Consider the following 13841-nt stretch of genomic DNA (forward strand, 5'->3'; position numbering starts at 1 on the left):
TGACTTGCTAATATCTTAACACTGTCTTAATCATGTCCAAGTGTAAGCTAAACAATAGACTAAGCCCAACTAATCTCTGGCTCAGAGATGAAGAGCTGAGATAATACCTTGAGACATGAGCACAGACTAACCCTAACCCTGTGTTAAATGCGGGATAAGACAATTTGAAACCATTATTTTAAGTGCATTTTCTTCACTTTTGGACAGAATCCTTATTTGAGGATTAAATGCCATTTATTACCCCTTTGCACGACAATATGACCAAGCCACATGGATATCCAAAACAAAGTTATTGGCCTATAAAAGCAAACAAACAACCTTGTATTTCAATATTACTACTTTTTATGTTTGTTTGTTTTTTTGTAAATGAATGTCCCACTTCGCCGTACATAGTTGATCTACAACCTCAAAACATATCGAGTTGTGTTTTGAGCTTGTAGATCTGCTTTTTTTGTAGATGAAAGTGAAAGTGGTTACATTGGATCCATTGGAACACAGGTTATTTTTGTCCATTTCCTGAAAAGTAAAACAATGTTTCCTTCTTACAAGAACAGTATCTAAATGTGTGTGTGTGTGTGTGTGTGTGTGTGTGTGTGTGTGTGTGTGTGTGTGTGTGTGCGTGCGTGCGTGCGTGCCACTCACACGTCCAGCATGTGACAGAAGGCAGCCACCTCCTCATCTCTCTCTTCAGACACCTGGAAGAGCTCATAGCCAAACCCATTCATCCTGGAGCCCAGAGACACCTGACGATCACACACGCGCGCGCACACACACACACACACACACACACACACACACACACACACACACACACACACACACACACACACACACACACACACACACACACACACACACACACACACACACACACACACACACACACACACACACACACACACACACACACAGTTAAGTAAATGATAATACTCTAGTTAGAAAAGTTGAATGGAACAAGGATTAGTCTCAAGCTAGTCTCTCGAGAGTCGAGACACAAACCTCCAGTTACTAGCTTGGCTAATTAGCTCACACAATGTTCAAATGCTTCTGCCGGCCTAACAGTCTATACCAGTAAGTGCTGAAAATGCTAAACTATAAAGCTGATGTACCGTCTCCCCACAGTTCCGTTTTGCCTTTACAGTCTCGTAAATAAGTCCTACTGTAAATCTAATTCATTAAAGAATGTCTAACTTGCTGCTTGTTTTCTAATTCAAATGTATCCCTTTAACATATTTTAAAAATACATTTCCATTATCTTTATTAACGGAAATGACAAACATATGACAGCTTCCTGTCGCAGATGCACCAGCTGTTACAGACCCTATGTAGCATTTGATGATTGTGGAAGAATTGTCTGGCGTGAAAGACTAGTTTCCTGCTAGCCAGAATTTATAGACTGCAACATGAAGCAAAGACATTGCTGCACTCAGTCCTCTGAATCTAAAAAGCAAAAGGATTAACCATGAACAGCTGGAGGGGAAACCAAACTTAATCAAAGCAATGAAGCTGTGTTCACATAAATGCTCACTCATGCTGATCAGCTTGTTATTCCAGTCCACTAAAGGTTAGGTTAGAAAAGTGGTTCAACCAGTGTGCCATCTGATATGGTCCAATGACAGTGGCATACAAAAGACTGATTCATACTTGATAGTGCCAAAATAGACGATCTACGAGCTCAAAATGCATTGTGGTGCGATGTGTTGTTAACTTGTAGAATACAATACAATCAATTATTCATATTTATGTTTTTATTTTCTTCTTTTTCAAAATAATGTTTTTTTTTCTTCGCTTTATCCTTATATTTGATTTATATTTGAATACAAGTATTGTTTAGTTCGTTTAAACTGTCTAGGCTTAAACAATAAATACCAAGTATAAAAAAGAAAGATGTCTGTCATATGACTGGCATTTGCAGAGGTTATTGAAACACAGTAGACTAAAAAAGACGTATTGGTTCTTACTGGGTCTGCAGATACTCTCCGCTGGTTCTTGTTGCTCTTGGGAACAGGAATGTAAGTCCGGGGCGGTACCTGAGGGGGAAGGGTCTTACTCCGAGCTACGGGCTTGCCCGACTGGTCCCCAGGAGCCCGTCTGCTCCGTGGCGTCTGCCAGTCGCCGTTGAGCCTGGACAGGGAGTCGTTGAGGTTGTCATAATTCAAGGACTCTCCAATGGTCAACTTGGGCAGGTCCACCTCTGGGGTGAAGAGGTTGACGTCCCTCGGCATGGTGGAACCGCGAGACGAGAGGAAGGGGTTCTCTGAGCTCGATGAAGAAGGGGTGATGGGCTGCCGTGGGGGGATGGCAGGAGGAGTGTCATCTGGAAGAGCGGGGAGACCTTTGGGGACAGATCCCGACCCCGGCCCGAGCAAGTTTCCGTAGCCGGAGTCTGGGTATTCATGGGCCTTGCGGACTTCTGGACTCTCGAGGATGTAAAGGGGTTCTTTGCTGTAGCTGCCCTGGGGAGGGGTGGCCCTGGGCGGGGTCAACCGGGGCAACTGAGACCCTCCCGGCTGAAGGTGGTTTAGGGAGGAATCTGACCCGGAAAGCCCCCGGAGGAGGCTCCCTCCTGGGGGGCTGGGGATGGGGCGGCTGGGACAGGGCCGGGGTCGCTCTATGGAGGAGGGCACCTGAGTCTTAGGAGCAGGGAGGGTCCTGGAGCTGCTCTGATCGGCGACTCGAGTCCCCGCCTGGATGTTCCCCGAGTCCCCCTTGTCCTGCTTGAGACGGGACAGGGCGTCGTACTCCATCTGCAGTGCTTCGGCCAGGACCAGCTCCTTCTGACTGAGGCCCAGGGCTTCCAGACCCCACCCCGACTCACTGCTCTCCTTCTGGGTCTGAGCTGCCGACATGGTGGCGGCCCTGGAGGACAGGAGAGGAGGGTGGAGGAGAGGGGGAGAGTAGCAGGGAGAGGAGGAATGCTAGGGGAACCCCCGTGGACACATGGGCATGAAATATGGGCTGTGGAGAGAGAGAGCCGGGGGGTGAGGTAAGTGAGAGAAAGGATGGGCATTGAAAGGGAGGGAGAGAAAAGATGGAGATGTGTGAGCTTTTAGAAGGTCAGAGGGACAGCATTTTACATCCCTATTCTGGGGGGAACATTTGCCAAAAATAGACGATCAACAAGCTCAAAACGAGACATACGCTCCTCCGTGTTAACTTTTAGCTGCAATCCGGACCTTGAATGTCCTACCCAGGATTAGAACCCAGGTCTCCCACATGAGACCAAATTCTACCACTCTTCCAAGACGGAATCTCTAGGGGAGATATTCTGCATATGAGCTTCAGGCAATACTACTTGTCAACCTGGTGTCTTACCCGACACAAGGGTCTAGGTTTCTCAAATGAAGTGTAGGGAGACGTCCATGGTTATAGTGGTTTTAACTGAAGATGCGCTAGAGATTGTATTAACACATACTCTTAATCCTTTCTCAATTAATTGAGTACAAGGACCCCAAAGTAAACAAGCCAGCAGACCTTGTATCTGAACTGTACTGTCCTAGTGCTTTTCCTTTGCGAACTGCTAATAAACAAGTATTCAATCAATCAATCAATCAATCAATCAATCAATCGTATTGGTTAAAATAACATTTTTTTCATTAAATTGCAGCTTTAACTTTGAGGGCTGTATTTGGATCGTCTTTAGTACCAGCCTTTATGCCTTAACTTAAAGGCCTGTCCATACTGTCTCCGACCACCGAACTTTTCGTCTGAGAGTTCCGACGTGCTGCTTTCCAAACTCTAATTCGGGGTAATGCTTTTCAGAAGATGCGAGTGGCGTCATTGTGTAGTTGAACCGGACCTTTCCAACGAAAAGTTCAGTGGTCGGAGACAGGACAGGCCTTTACGTTAAGGCATAAGAGCTGGTACAATCAAAATAGAGCCCTGAGAGTGTTATGTAACCAATACCAGTAACAATTAGGGATGGTCCGATCAGGTTTTTTGGAACCGATCACCGAGCACCGATCACAAAAGTTTGATCACCCGATACCGATCAATCACCGATCCGATCAAGTTATTATTTACATATTATTTATATTTTCTAAATGTTAATGTTTTAACTTTAATTCATTCATTCACTCATGAATTCATTTATATATTTGCCTTATATTTATTTACCAGCATTACTATGTATTTATTATCATAGCAGTAACTAATTATCGGTGAATTTCGGTGAATTTACCTTTTGATCTAAACCACCGATTATCGCCGATCACGCTTTGATCGGCCCGATCCGATCCATTGCCGATTGATCGGTAACATCTCTAGTAACAGTAGTAATAAATGGATACATTAACACTGAGGATAGTACTGTGCGTGTCAAGGCAAACTTAATGTAGGTCAAACACAACCTCTCTGTGTTTCATCATGTCACGTGATGAGTATGCTTTTACAGGTTTGCCTGTGTGTTTTCATACAGTATGTGTTTAACACACCGGTGAACCTCAGCAGAAACCAAGCCTAGATTAATTATCCCCTGTAGGGTTGCTAAACACAGGCAGGCGCGCGCACGCACCCACGCACGCACGCGCACCCACGCACGCACACACACACACACACACACACACACACACACACACACACACACACACACACACACACACACACACACACACACACACACACACACACACACACACACACACACACACACACACACACACACACACACACACACACACACACAGTTCTATGCTAAATAGTGTTAGTGGTACCCCTTAATAGAGATCGTATGGGTTATATTTCCTCTCAGATGCACACATTCCAACAATGAAACATGATCTCTAACACTTTTCATAAACCAAGTGAGGAACACTGGTCACTAATCTGCCTACAATAGGTACAGTACCTAGATCAGATATACAGTGAGCATCAGTGAACTATGTGCAAATAATAAGTTGTGGGAAAACTGCAAACTTTGCAATATAGCTATATTATGTCATGTTAAATTATGGCATTCTGGAGATGAGAACATGTGTTCAATATAGTGCCCTCATGTGTTGAAGGTATGGGTATCTATGCCACTGTTTTTCAATTGTTTTAATTTCAAGGACCCCCAGTTTGACCGTTCGCACGGACGCTCCACCCGCACTCATTACGATTTTTCTGGGTGGTGAAAAAAATGCATGTCTGCACGTGTTTTCTCTTAGAAATATAATACATTGCGACCAGAAGTCCCGGTTTGACCAGGATTGGCAAGAATGGTCATGCAGAAACGTGCAATAAAGTGAGATTGCGGACTGCAGAGAGGCGCTCTTTTGGTGTTCTGTGCATGAGCATGTATAAATGGAACCAAACTGACCCCGTAAGGATCCATTTGGTTCCTAACTATCAATCGTTTAGGACCTCCTGAACCCCCCAAGGACCACTGGGGGGTGCCTGAACCCCAGGTTGGGAACCAGTGGACGAAGCTATGCGATGAATAGGGGTAAAAAGGGAAACTACAAATCCCTCACAGCCCTATACAGCCCTGACCCGACCTCTAACGACCCGTTACCGTGGCGACGTGGCCTGCCACTCCCACTTGTGGCCAGAGACCGTGACCTCCAGCCCACAACAGACTGCTTTCGGAAGTTCCCATACAGCTGTTCTTACAGCTGTGTGTGTGTGTGTGTGTGTGTGTGTGTGTGTGTGCATGTGTAACGGAATCCCCACTGCAGCAGATGAATGAAAGACAGCGACAGATGAAACAGAGAGACAATTGGGTCATTGCCATGCTGGCTTGTGGTGGACATTTTTGTCAAATTAAAACTTTTACCACGGACATAGAAAATGAGCAGACAATAATATTACCAGAAACACACTAGCCCTGAATGACCATAACAGGTCTGTAAATGGAACCAAATGGACCCGGTCCTTGCAAATAAAACATTTGAGAACCACTAGTACTAGTTGGATGTGCCATAGTGTCGTAGTAAATACGTGTTAATGACATGTACATATTTTGAAGAAAACCTTGAGACTTGACATTCAGTAATTGGGTCTTATGATGAAAATAAGAACTTTATAATGGCGTGTAAAAAAGAAAATCTAAACTTTGCCGAAGACAAGGGCAATCTTTTCCACGGACACATTTGTCCATGCACGGTCATATTGATGACCTCGGAACAGAGAGACAGGGAAAGCGACACAGAAACACAGAAACAGAGTTAACGGACCCATGGATTGACAGACGAGGCCCAGTCTCTGAATGACCAGACTAACAGACTGAGACACAGGAGACAAAAAGTGGATGCGAGGGGGAAGAAACCCACAGAGACAACAAGGCCAGTGTCAAAGAGGAGGGAGGTCCCCCATGTCAGATGTCCTGCTAAGCCCCCATAGCGCGCCAACCCTCATCCGTTACTAAACTGACGTGAACAAGTATCTCTATTTAAGCGCAGAGCCTTTTGTGATCGGCGTGCGGGTGAGAAGTTACGGCTGAGGCCTTTCCCAGACCGACCGAACCCGTGGGGAAAATACTGCTGACTCAGCCTATAAGCCGGTCATGGCAAACCTAAAAATGTATACGCATTTATTTGGCCACGGTCCTCCATTTGTTAAAAGTCTCATGCTAGGAAAGCCCCTTAAAAGAGGTTTTGTCAACATTCGTTTTTTTCCTGAAATAGTAGATCTACGAGCTCACAGCCTTGTGTGATAGGGCTTAGGTGTTTAAACTGTTCCTCAATTTGCTGGGGAACCACTGGAAGCCCTTCAAGGATACCTGACCCCATTTTGAGGACGACTGATACTATCTGACAGGAGATTAATACCGGTACACTGATATTTGCTAGACCAGAGAGCAGCTAAAAATCTCCCTCATCTTTTAACAATAGAGTGACGATCGATCGGCCCATTTGCTTGGCCATTCATCATTTTGATACCCATGGTAAAATTTTTTTTTTGTAGACTTTTACATTTCAAGGACCCCCATAACTCTGAGAGCATACAAATGGAACGAAATGGACCTGTAAGGGTCCATTAGGTTCTATTGGTACAGTCTCAGAGTTACAGACCTATAAGGGTCCATTTGGACCCTCCCTCAAGGAATCTTGAGGGTCCCTGGACCGCACTTTAAGAACCACTGATCTGCAGTATCTGTACTCTAGGTCAACCACATAAGCCCTGGCATTTAAATTCTGGGCATGTCTTAACAGGTGAACATTCAGCGAAGATGGCGCATCTACAAGCTTGTAGATCAGTTCTTTTTGGTGAAGAGATTTGGTGTAGAGATTTGGTGTACAGACTACAGACCCCACGGCCCGGTCGAAATATGAAATATGGTTTGGTGTGTGTGTCTCTCTCTCTCTCTCTCTCTCTCTCTCTCTTTCTCTCTCTCTCTCTCTCTCTCTAGGGGGGCGGGCCCAGGGCCAGACATCTATCTAACATATAATTCACCAAATGTCTGAGTGAGTGTCTGAGTGAGTGTCTGAAACAGCGTTTCTCCTCAGTGGCTGGAGCAATTGATCTGAAATCGCATCACCATTAGCATATGAACACACCTGACATAACTGTGAAGCCCGTTTGTCACTTTCACAAATCATATGCTGTATATTAGCATTTTTATGGTGTATCTACTATCCATTCTGCTTCTAGCATGAGGCACCATGTTTAACCAGCAGGGGGGGGTGTCATCTCTGTAGCCATTAAACTGAACAGGCCTGGAGCAATTGATCTGAAATCGCATCACTTGGGGTCCTTGACATGACAAAGTTGGAACCACTGATATATAGCATGTTGTTCATGCTATATATCAAACTGTTAGGATTTACAAGACCTTTCTTAACTCAAGAATGCTGTCTCTTCTATTATCTGAGGAATGTGTGTGAGTGTGTGTGCGTGTGCGTGTGCGTGTGCGTGTGCGTGTGTGTGTGTGTGTGTGTGTGTGTGTGTGTGTGTGTGTGCTATTGTGTGTGTGTGTGTGTGTGTGTGTGTGTGTGTGTGTGTGTGTGTGTGTGTGTGTGTGTGTGTGTGTGTGTGGGAAGGGGGGTGTGCTTGCATGTGTGTGTGTGTGTGTGGGGGGGGGGGGCGCTATGGGACCCCCCCACTGGGACCATCCCACTGGCTCTGGCCACCTATGGGCGGGACTACTGCCCACAGAGGAGAACACTTTCAGCTCACATGGAAAGAAACACATCACAACAGCGCATGGACACGACCGACAACATCTACTCACTTCAGACTCCACAACCAACCTCTCAAAAAATGACAAGCTTAAACCCAGCTTCAGCACTAAAAGGTACTCATTTCACTGCTCTTTGGTGTGTGTGTGTGTGTGTGTGTGTGTGTGTGTGTGTGTGTGTGTGTGTGTGTGTGTGTGTGTGTGTGTGTGTGTACAAGCATGTGCGTTATTTTTACTCTGTGTGTATCGCGCTGTTTGCATGTATGTGTTTCATTCTGTTCAACATTGAACGTGTATGTGTTGCATTGATTGAAGAATGTATTCGAAGGTTGCATTTGTGTTTAATGCTGTTTCTTTTTTCACAATTCTATGCATGTATAACCTTTAGCTTTAGCACCACACCACACCACACCACACCGCAACACATACAAATACATTTTCCATTACACAAAAGTACTCTGAATATGATACAATATTACTATGATAATTATAATACACTAGATTATAATAGTGGTTATAACACAATATAATCTATTATCATGTATTACAACTATATCCTGGTGGTCTAAATGAAAAGTCAGTGAGTGATCAGTCATTATTAAGTGTTTGGCCCTGTTTGGCCTAGCTCAGACCTACTCTAGATTAGATACTTTTTAGTATGTGTGCACTCCCCATTGTACTCGATGTGGAGAATGTGTGTTTACTGTCCCTACCCCCGCTGCTTGCTGTGTCATAAACATTCTTTCAGCCCTATCACCCCTTCCCCCTACTACTATATCTTTGTCATTGCCTTTCACAATACATGCTTCTTTTCCCCACTCACTCAATAGCATGCACTACAATTACACCAGGGGTAGGCAACCTTAGACATGGGTGCCAACATTGCCACAGGGGAGGTTAATCACGGCCACACTGGAATAATGTGTAATATAGAGGATTCTCTTTTCAAAATCAATATTTAAGAAGAATGTCAATTACATCAAGTCCCCTCACATCTGGATGCACTTTACATCCTGCACACAATTCTTCATTAAACAAACTCTGAACTTTGACTACAGACTGAGTCTGGGAGATGTATTTTCAGCATTTTTAGTTTATAATTTCCAGCCCTCCTAATTTTCAGTTGCCTACTATAGAATATTATTGATTCATTGATTAGTATTGATCACTTTTATTGTTCCACCAATGTTTGGTATTTTTGTTTTGGTTGCCCGTAGTGGATTGTATTTTGATTTTGTTAGGGGGTTTAGTTTAGAGATACTTTCTTAATTAGATTAGTACTTTTTGGCTCTGTAAGTCCTGAAGTCCTTATCTTATCACTTAAAGGCCCGCTGACACGCCCCCAAATTTGAATAGTATGATACAGTAGGTCATGTGGTGTCTCTGAAAACGGTCTGAAACTATTAAACTCATGTCACAGTGTAATCTGCCCCTCGCTCCCCAACAACAGCTAACCAGTACAGTATGTAGTCTAAGTACAGTAAATTAATTTGATTGGCTTATTGCGCATTCTCACAATGACATCATACATAAGATTACTTTTTAAAGTGACAGTACCCCTTTAGATGACAGTCCAGCCCTACTTTTAGAAAAACAGACATTTTGTCTCTGCTCAAAAATAATAATAATAATAATATCATTCACTCCACAATTACTGTGCCTTACAATGTTCCCTACTTTCTTTCCAGAAAATGCTGTCTTTGATGGTGACCCTAACTCAACAACATCCAGTGCTGCCCCAAATACACGCAGAAGGCCAAAGACAAGAACTAAGTTCAGCTCTTCACGCACCAAAAAACAAGCTTCGGTGCGTGCAGCGGAAACACCTGTCCAACGCCAACACCGCCAACATGCTGATGCTACTGCACGAGCCACGACACGCGCAGCGGAAACACCTGCCCAACGGGAAAGACATCGACGTACAACTAACATTGCACAAGCTACAGCACGCGCAGCACAAACACCTACCCAACGGGAAAGACATCGACGTGCAACTAACATTGCACAAGCTACAGCACGCGCAGCACAAACACCTGCCCAACGGGAAAGACATCAACGTGCTGATGCTACTGCACGAGCCACGACGCGCGCAGCGGAAACACCTGCCCAAGGGGAAAGACATCGACGTGCAACTAACATTGCACAAGCTACAGCACGCGCAGCACAAACACCTACCCAACGGGAAAGACATCGACGTGCAACTAACATTGCACAAGCTACAGCACGCGCAGCACAAACACCTGCCCAACGGGAAAGACATCGACGTGCTGATGCCACTGCACGAGCCACAGCGCGAGCAGCAATCTACTCCAAGAGGTTGGCTCAAGCAACCAAACAAAAATGCTGCACAGCATGTCCTGATGACGTGCAATACTTCAACGAGACTCTGTATCCTGCAAAACACACACTCAGTACAGTCAGTCTTTTCCAATGCCCTAAGTGCACATATTGTGGCGCATATTCTTGGAAAGAGGAGAGAAAGGGATTCTGCTGTTCAAACGGTCGTGTCGATCTCCGCTATGACCCTGAACATCCCCAACCAGGTTCACTCCCTCCACAACCTCCACAGACCATCAGAGACTTATTTGAAAACCCACAATTCGTCAAAAACGCCAGAAATTACAATAACGCCCTAGCAATGGCCTCTATTGGTATGAAGGAAATCTTTCCACCAGGACCATCAGACTTCAACCCAGGCCTGCGTATCCAAGGGAAGATGCATCATTTTATTGGCAGCCTGCTTCCTGATTCAGATTCAACAACCCCCTGCTTTGCACAACTGTATGTGTACGATCCACAGAATGAACTACGCAATCGCAGAGCGCATGCTTCAAATCAACACCTCGACGAAAGTCTACTGGAGAAAGCACAGGAAGCATTGCACATCTGTAACCATCTCATACAACAGTTCAAATCAGCTGTCGAGCTTGCTGTTAACAATCCTGCTTCAGAGATGCACATCTACCTAAATGACAACGCTCCACAGAACATCCATCCAGGTTTGTACCCAACAGCTGCTTTCCTCTAATAGAAATCCACTCTTTCAAATTGACATAGCCCACATTTTAAACTCAACTACACTTTCTCAACTAAAATATTACAAATTAAAACTTGACATACAATGCTCCCTACACTAACGTCCCAAAACCCTGCTCTGGAAGTCTACTGCTGTTGCTCTATTTCGCTTTTCCGTAAAAAATATAGCCTTTATAGATAGGATCACTGCATCTTTTCCAATATCCACTCTTTACCATGATACATTTACTCATACATACAACTTCTCCCCCCACAGGTACCATAAACCTTCCAACTGGCACAGATATTGCTGTCATTGTGCCAGGCACAACTGAAAGCCAGCAGTTTGGCCGTCTCCACGTACAGCTACAACTTCGTGGTGGTGGTTTAAAGCACATCGACTCTCTTCACCCACTGTATGACCCGCTCGCTTATGTGCTACTATACCCTGAAGGCAACTATGGCTATCATCTGTCACTGAATCAACGACAACCTGATGGTAGAAGGGGGATCTCAGTCACAGATTTCTATCGCTACCACCTTCAAATACGTGACCCAGCAACACACTTCAATTTATTACTCCGTGCAGGTATTTAATATCATTAACACCCATGTACCTCCTTTTTAATTAAAGCCATCAAATACAATCACTCCATTGAAAACGTATTACTGCCAATATTTCCATTGCATTCCCCTCCATCCTTATCCCCATATTTCATCATGCCATTGTGTCCGCAATATAAACTTACATTTATTTCACATCTCTTCCTACAGGAAAACTAAGCATGCAATTCGTATGTGACCAGCAAGCAAAAATTGAGAGCCAGAGACTCAAATTCCTGCGCTACAACCAGAAGACCATCAAAGCTGAGAAGTACAAATGTGTACAAGATGCGATTGCATCTGATGAACCTATCCTTCCAGGAAGGATCACAATTCTTCCTTCTACTCTTTACGGTTCACCACGTTGGTATGCCCGCCAGTTCCAAGATGCAATGGCTATTGTTCGTGAAAAAGGCAAACCTGATTTATTCATCACTTTCACCTGCAATCCAAAATGGCCAGAAATTCAACAGTCACTCCTGCCAGGCCAACTGTCTGAAGATCGTCCTGACATCGTCGCAAGGGTCTTCTACATGAAGTGGGAGGCTGTGCTCCATGAAATACTTCAGAAAGACATTTTCGGCCATGTAGATGCATATGTCACAGTGAAAGAAGTACAGAAGCGCACTCTCCCACATACACATGCACTGTTCACGCTGGTGGCTGCTGACAAACCTCGCGTCCCTGCTGACATTGATCGCATTGTGTCAGCAGAAATCCCTGATGCCACGGTTAACCCTACACTGCATAGGATCGTCAAAGAAAAGATGATACATGGGCCATGTGGCTCACTGAACAAGAAGGCTCCCTGTATGGTCAATGGCAAATGCAAAAAAGACTTCCCAAAACAGTACAGGTCAGAAACGGTCATGTCTGAAAGCTCCTACCCTTTCTATAGGCGTCGCGAGGACACAGATGGAGCACCAGGCCGTTCCTTTACAAAGAAAATCCAGGGTGGCATAGAACTCCCTGTCACAAATCAGTATGTTGTTCCATATAGTCCATACCTGTGTCACCAATACGAGGCACATATCAATGTTGAAATCGTGTGCTCTGTGTCTGCTGTAAAGTACCTCTACAAATACCTGGATAAAGGTCCCGACAGATGAAGTGGGTCGCTACATCAGTGCCTCTGAAGCATTCTGGCGAATGTATGACTTCCCTATCCAAAAGAAACATCCACCTGTTGAACAGTTGGCAATCCATTTGGAAGGAGAGCAAATCATCATGTTCAACAATGACGGAGAAGCCCATGATCATGTTGCATCCGGCCCACCACGTACAACCCTCACAGCCTACTTCACAGCAATGCAAGAGAATCCTGATAAGAGACACATCACATATCCAGATGTCTTCAAGCATTTCTCCTTCACAAACAAGACCTTCAACCGCAGGACAAACAGACTGAGTCGTAGTCATAACAAAGAGGAGCTCTCTGACATGATTGGTCGCATTCCTGTACTGGCCTTCACTCCCCACAACGCTGAGCTGTACTTCATGCGTATGTTGCTCTACCGTGTTCAGGGCCCAACCTGCTACAACGACCTACGCACTGTCAATGGAGTTTTGCATGAAACATATGTGGCTGCATGTCTTGCCAGAGGCATATGTGAGGATGACCATGAAGTGGACAAGGTCATGGAGGAAGCTGCGTCTGTTACATTTGGCCCTCAACTACGTGAGATCTTCGCAAATATAATAATGTTTGTGTTAAAGAAGGACTACTTACAATTCTGGCAAAGACACAACCATTCCATTTCAGAAGACCTCACACATGCTGCAGGCCTAACACAGCCAGATGACAACATAATCAACCAGGTGCTGTTGGAGCTTCAGGATCATGTTGAGCGACATGGATATGACCTAGCTGTCAACTTCAATCTCCCTCTGCCAAATCGTGCTCTCATTCGACAAGCAGACCCCCACGACATCAGACATGAGACACAACACAATGTCCCCGAGCTGCAGGCTTATATTCAGGCCACACAACACCTTCTAAATGACCAACAGAGAACAGTAGCTGACTATGTCCTGGAAAGTGTAGGCCTTGAACTTGGAAAGCTTATTGCCCTTGATGCAAGTGGCGGTACTGGCAAGACCTTCACTCTTACTTTCATCCTCAAAT

At 44.9% G+C, this 13841-nt stretch overlaps 1 protein-coding gene across 2 annotated transcripts in view; it reads right to left on the bottom strand.

Moving 5' to 3' along the window:
* pik3c2b (phosphatidylinositol-4-phosphate 3-kinase, catalytic subunit type 2 beta) overlaps positions 1-13841 on the bottom strand; it is an 89095-nt gene that overhangs the window by 62013 nt on the left and 13241 nt on the right. For both annotated transcript variants that reach the window (XM_080728992.1, XM_080728993.1), the window contains exons 2-3: positions 1962-2958; positions 643-743 (exon numbers count right to left, since the gene is read on the bottom strand). In XM_080728992.1, the coding sequence (XP_080585118.1) occupies positions 643-743; positions 1962-2849 (989 nt within the window). In that variant the 5' untranslated portion in view covers positions 2850-2958. The remainder of the gene's footprint in view (positions 1-642; positions 744-1961; positions 2959-13841) is intronic.

This window comes from Nannobrachium achirus (assembly GCF_963921795.1).
Source record: "Nannobrachium achirus genome assembly, chromosome: 6".
In the NCBI taxonomy this organism is placed as follows: domain Eukaryota; kingdom Metazoa; phylum Chordata; class Actinopteri; order Myctophiformes; family Myctophidae; genus Nannobrachium; species Nannobrachium achirus.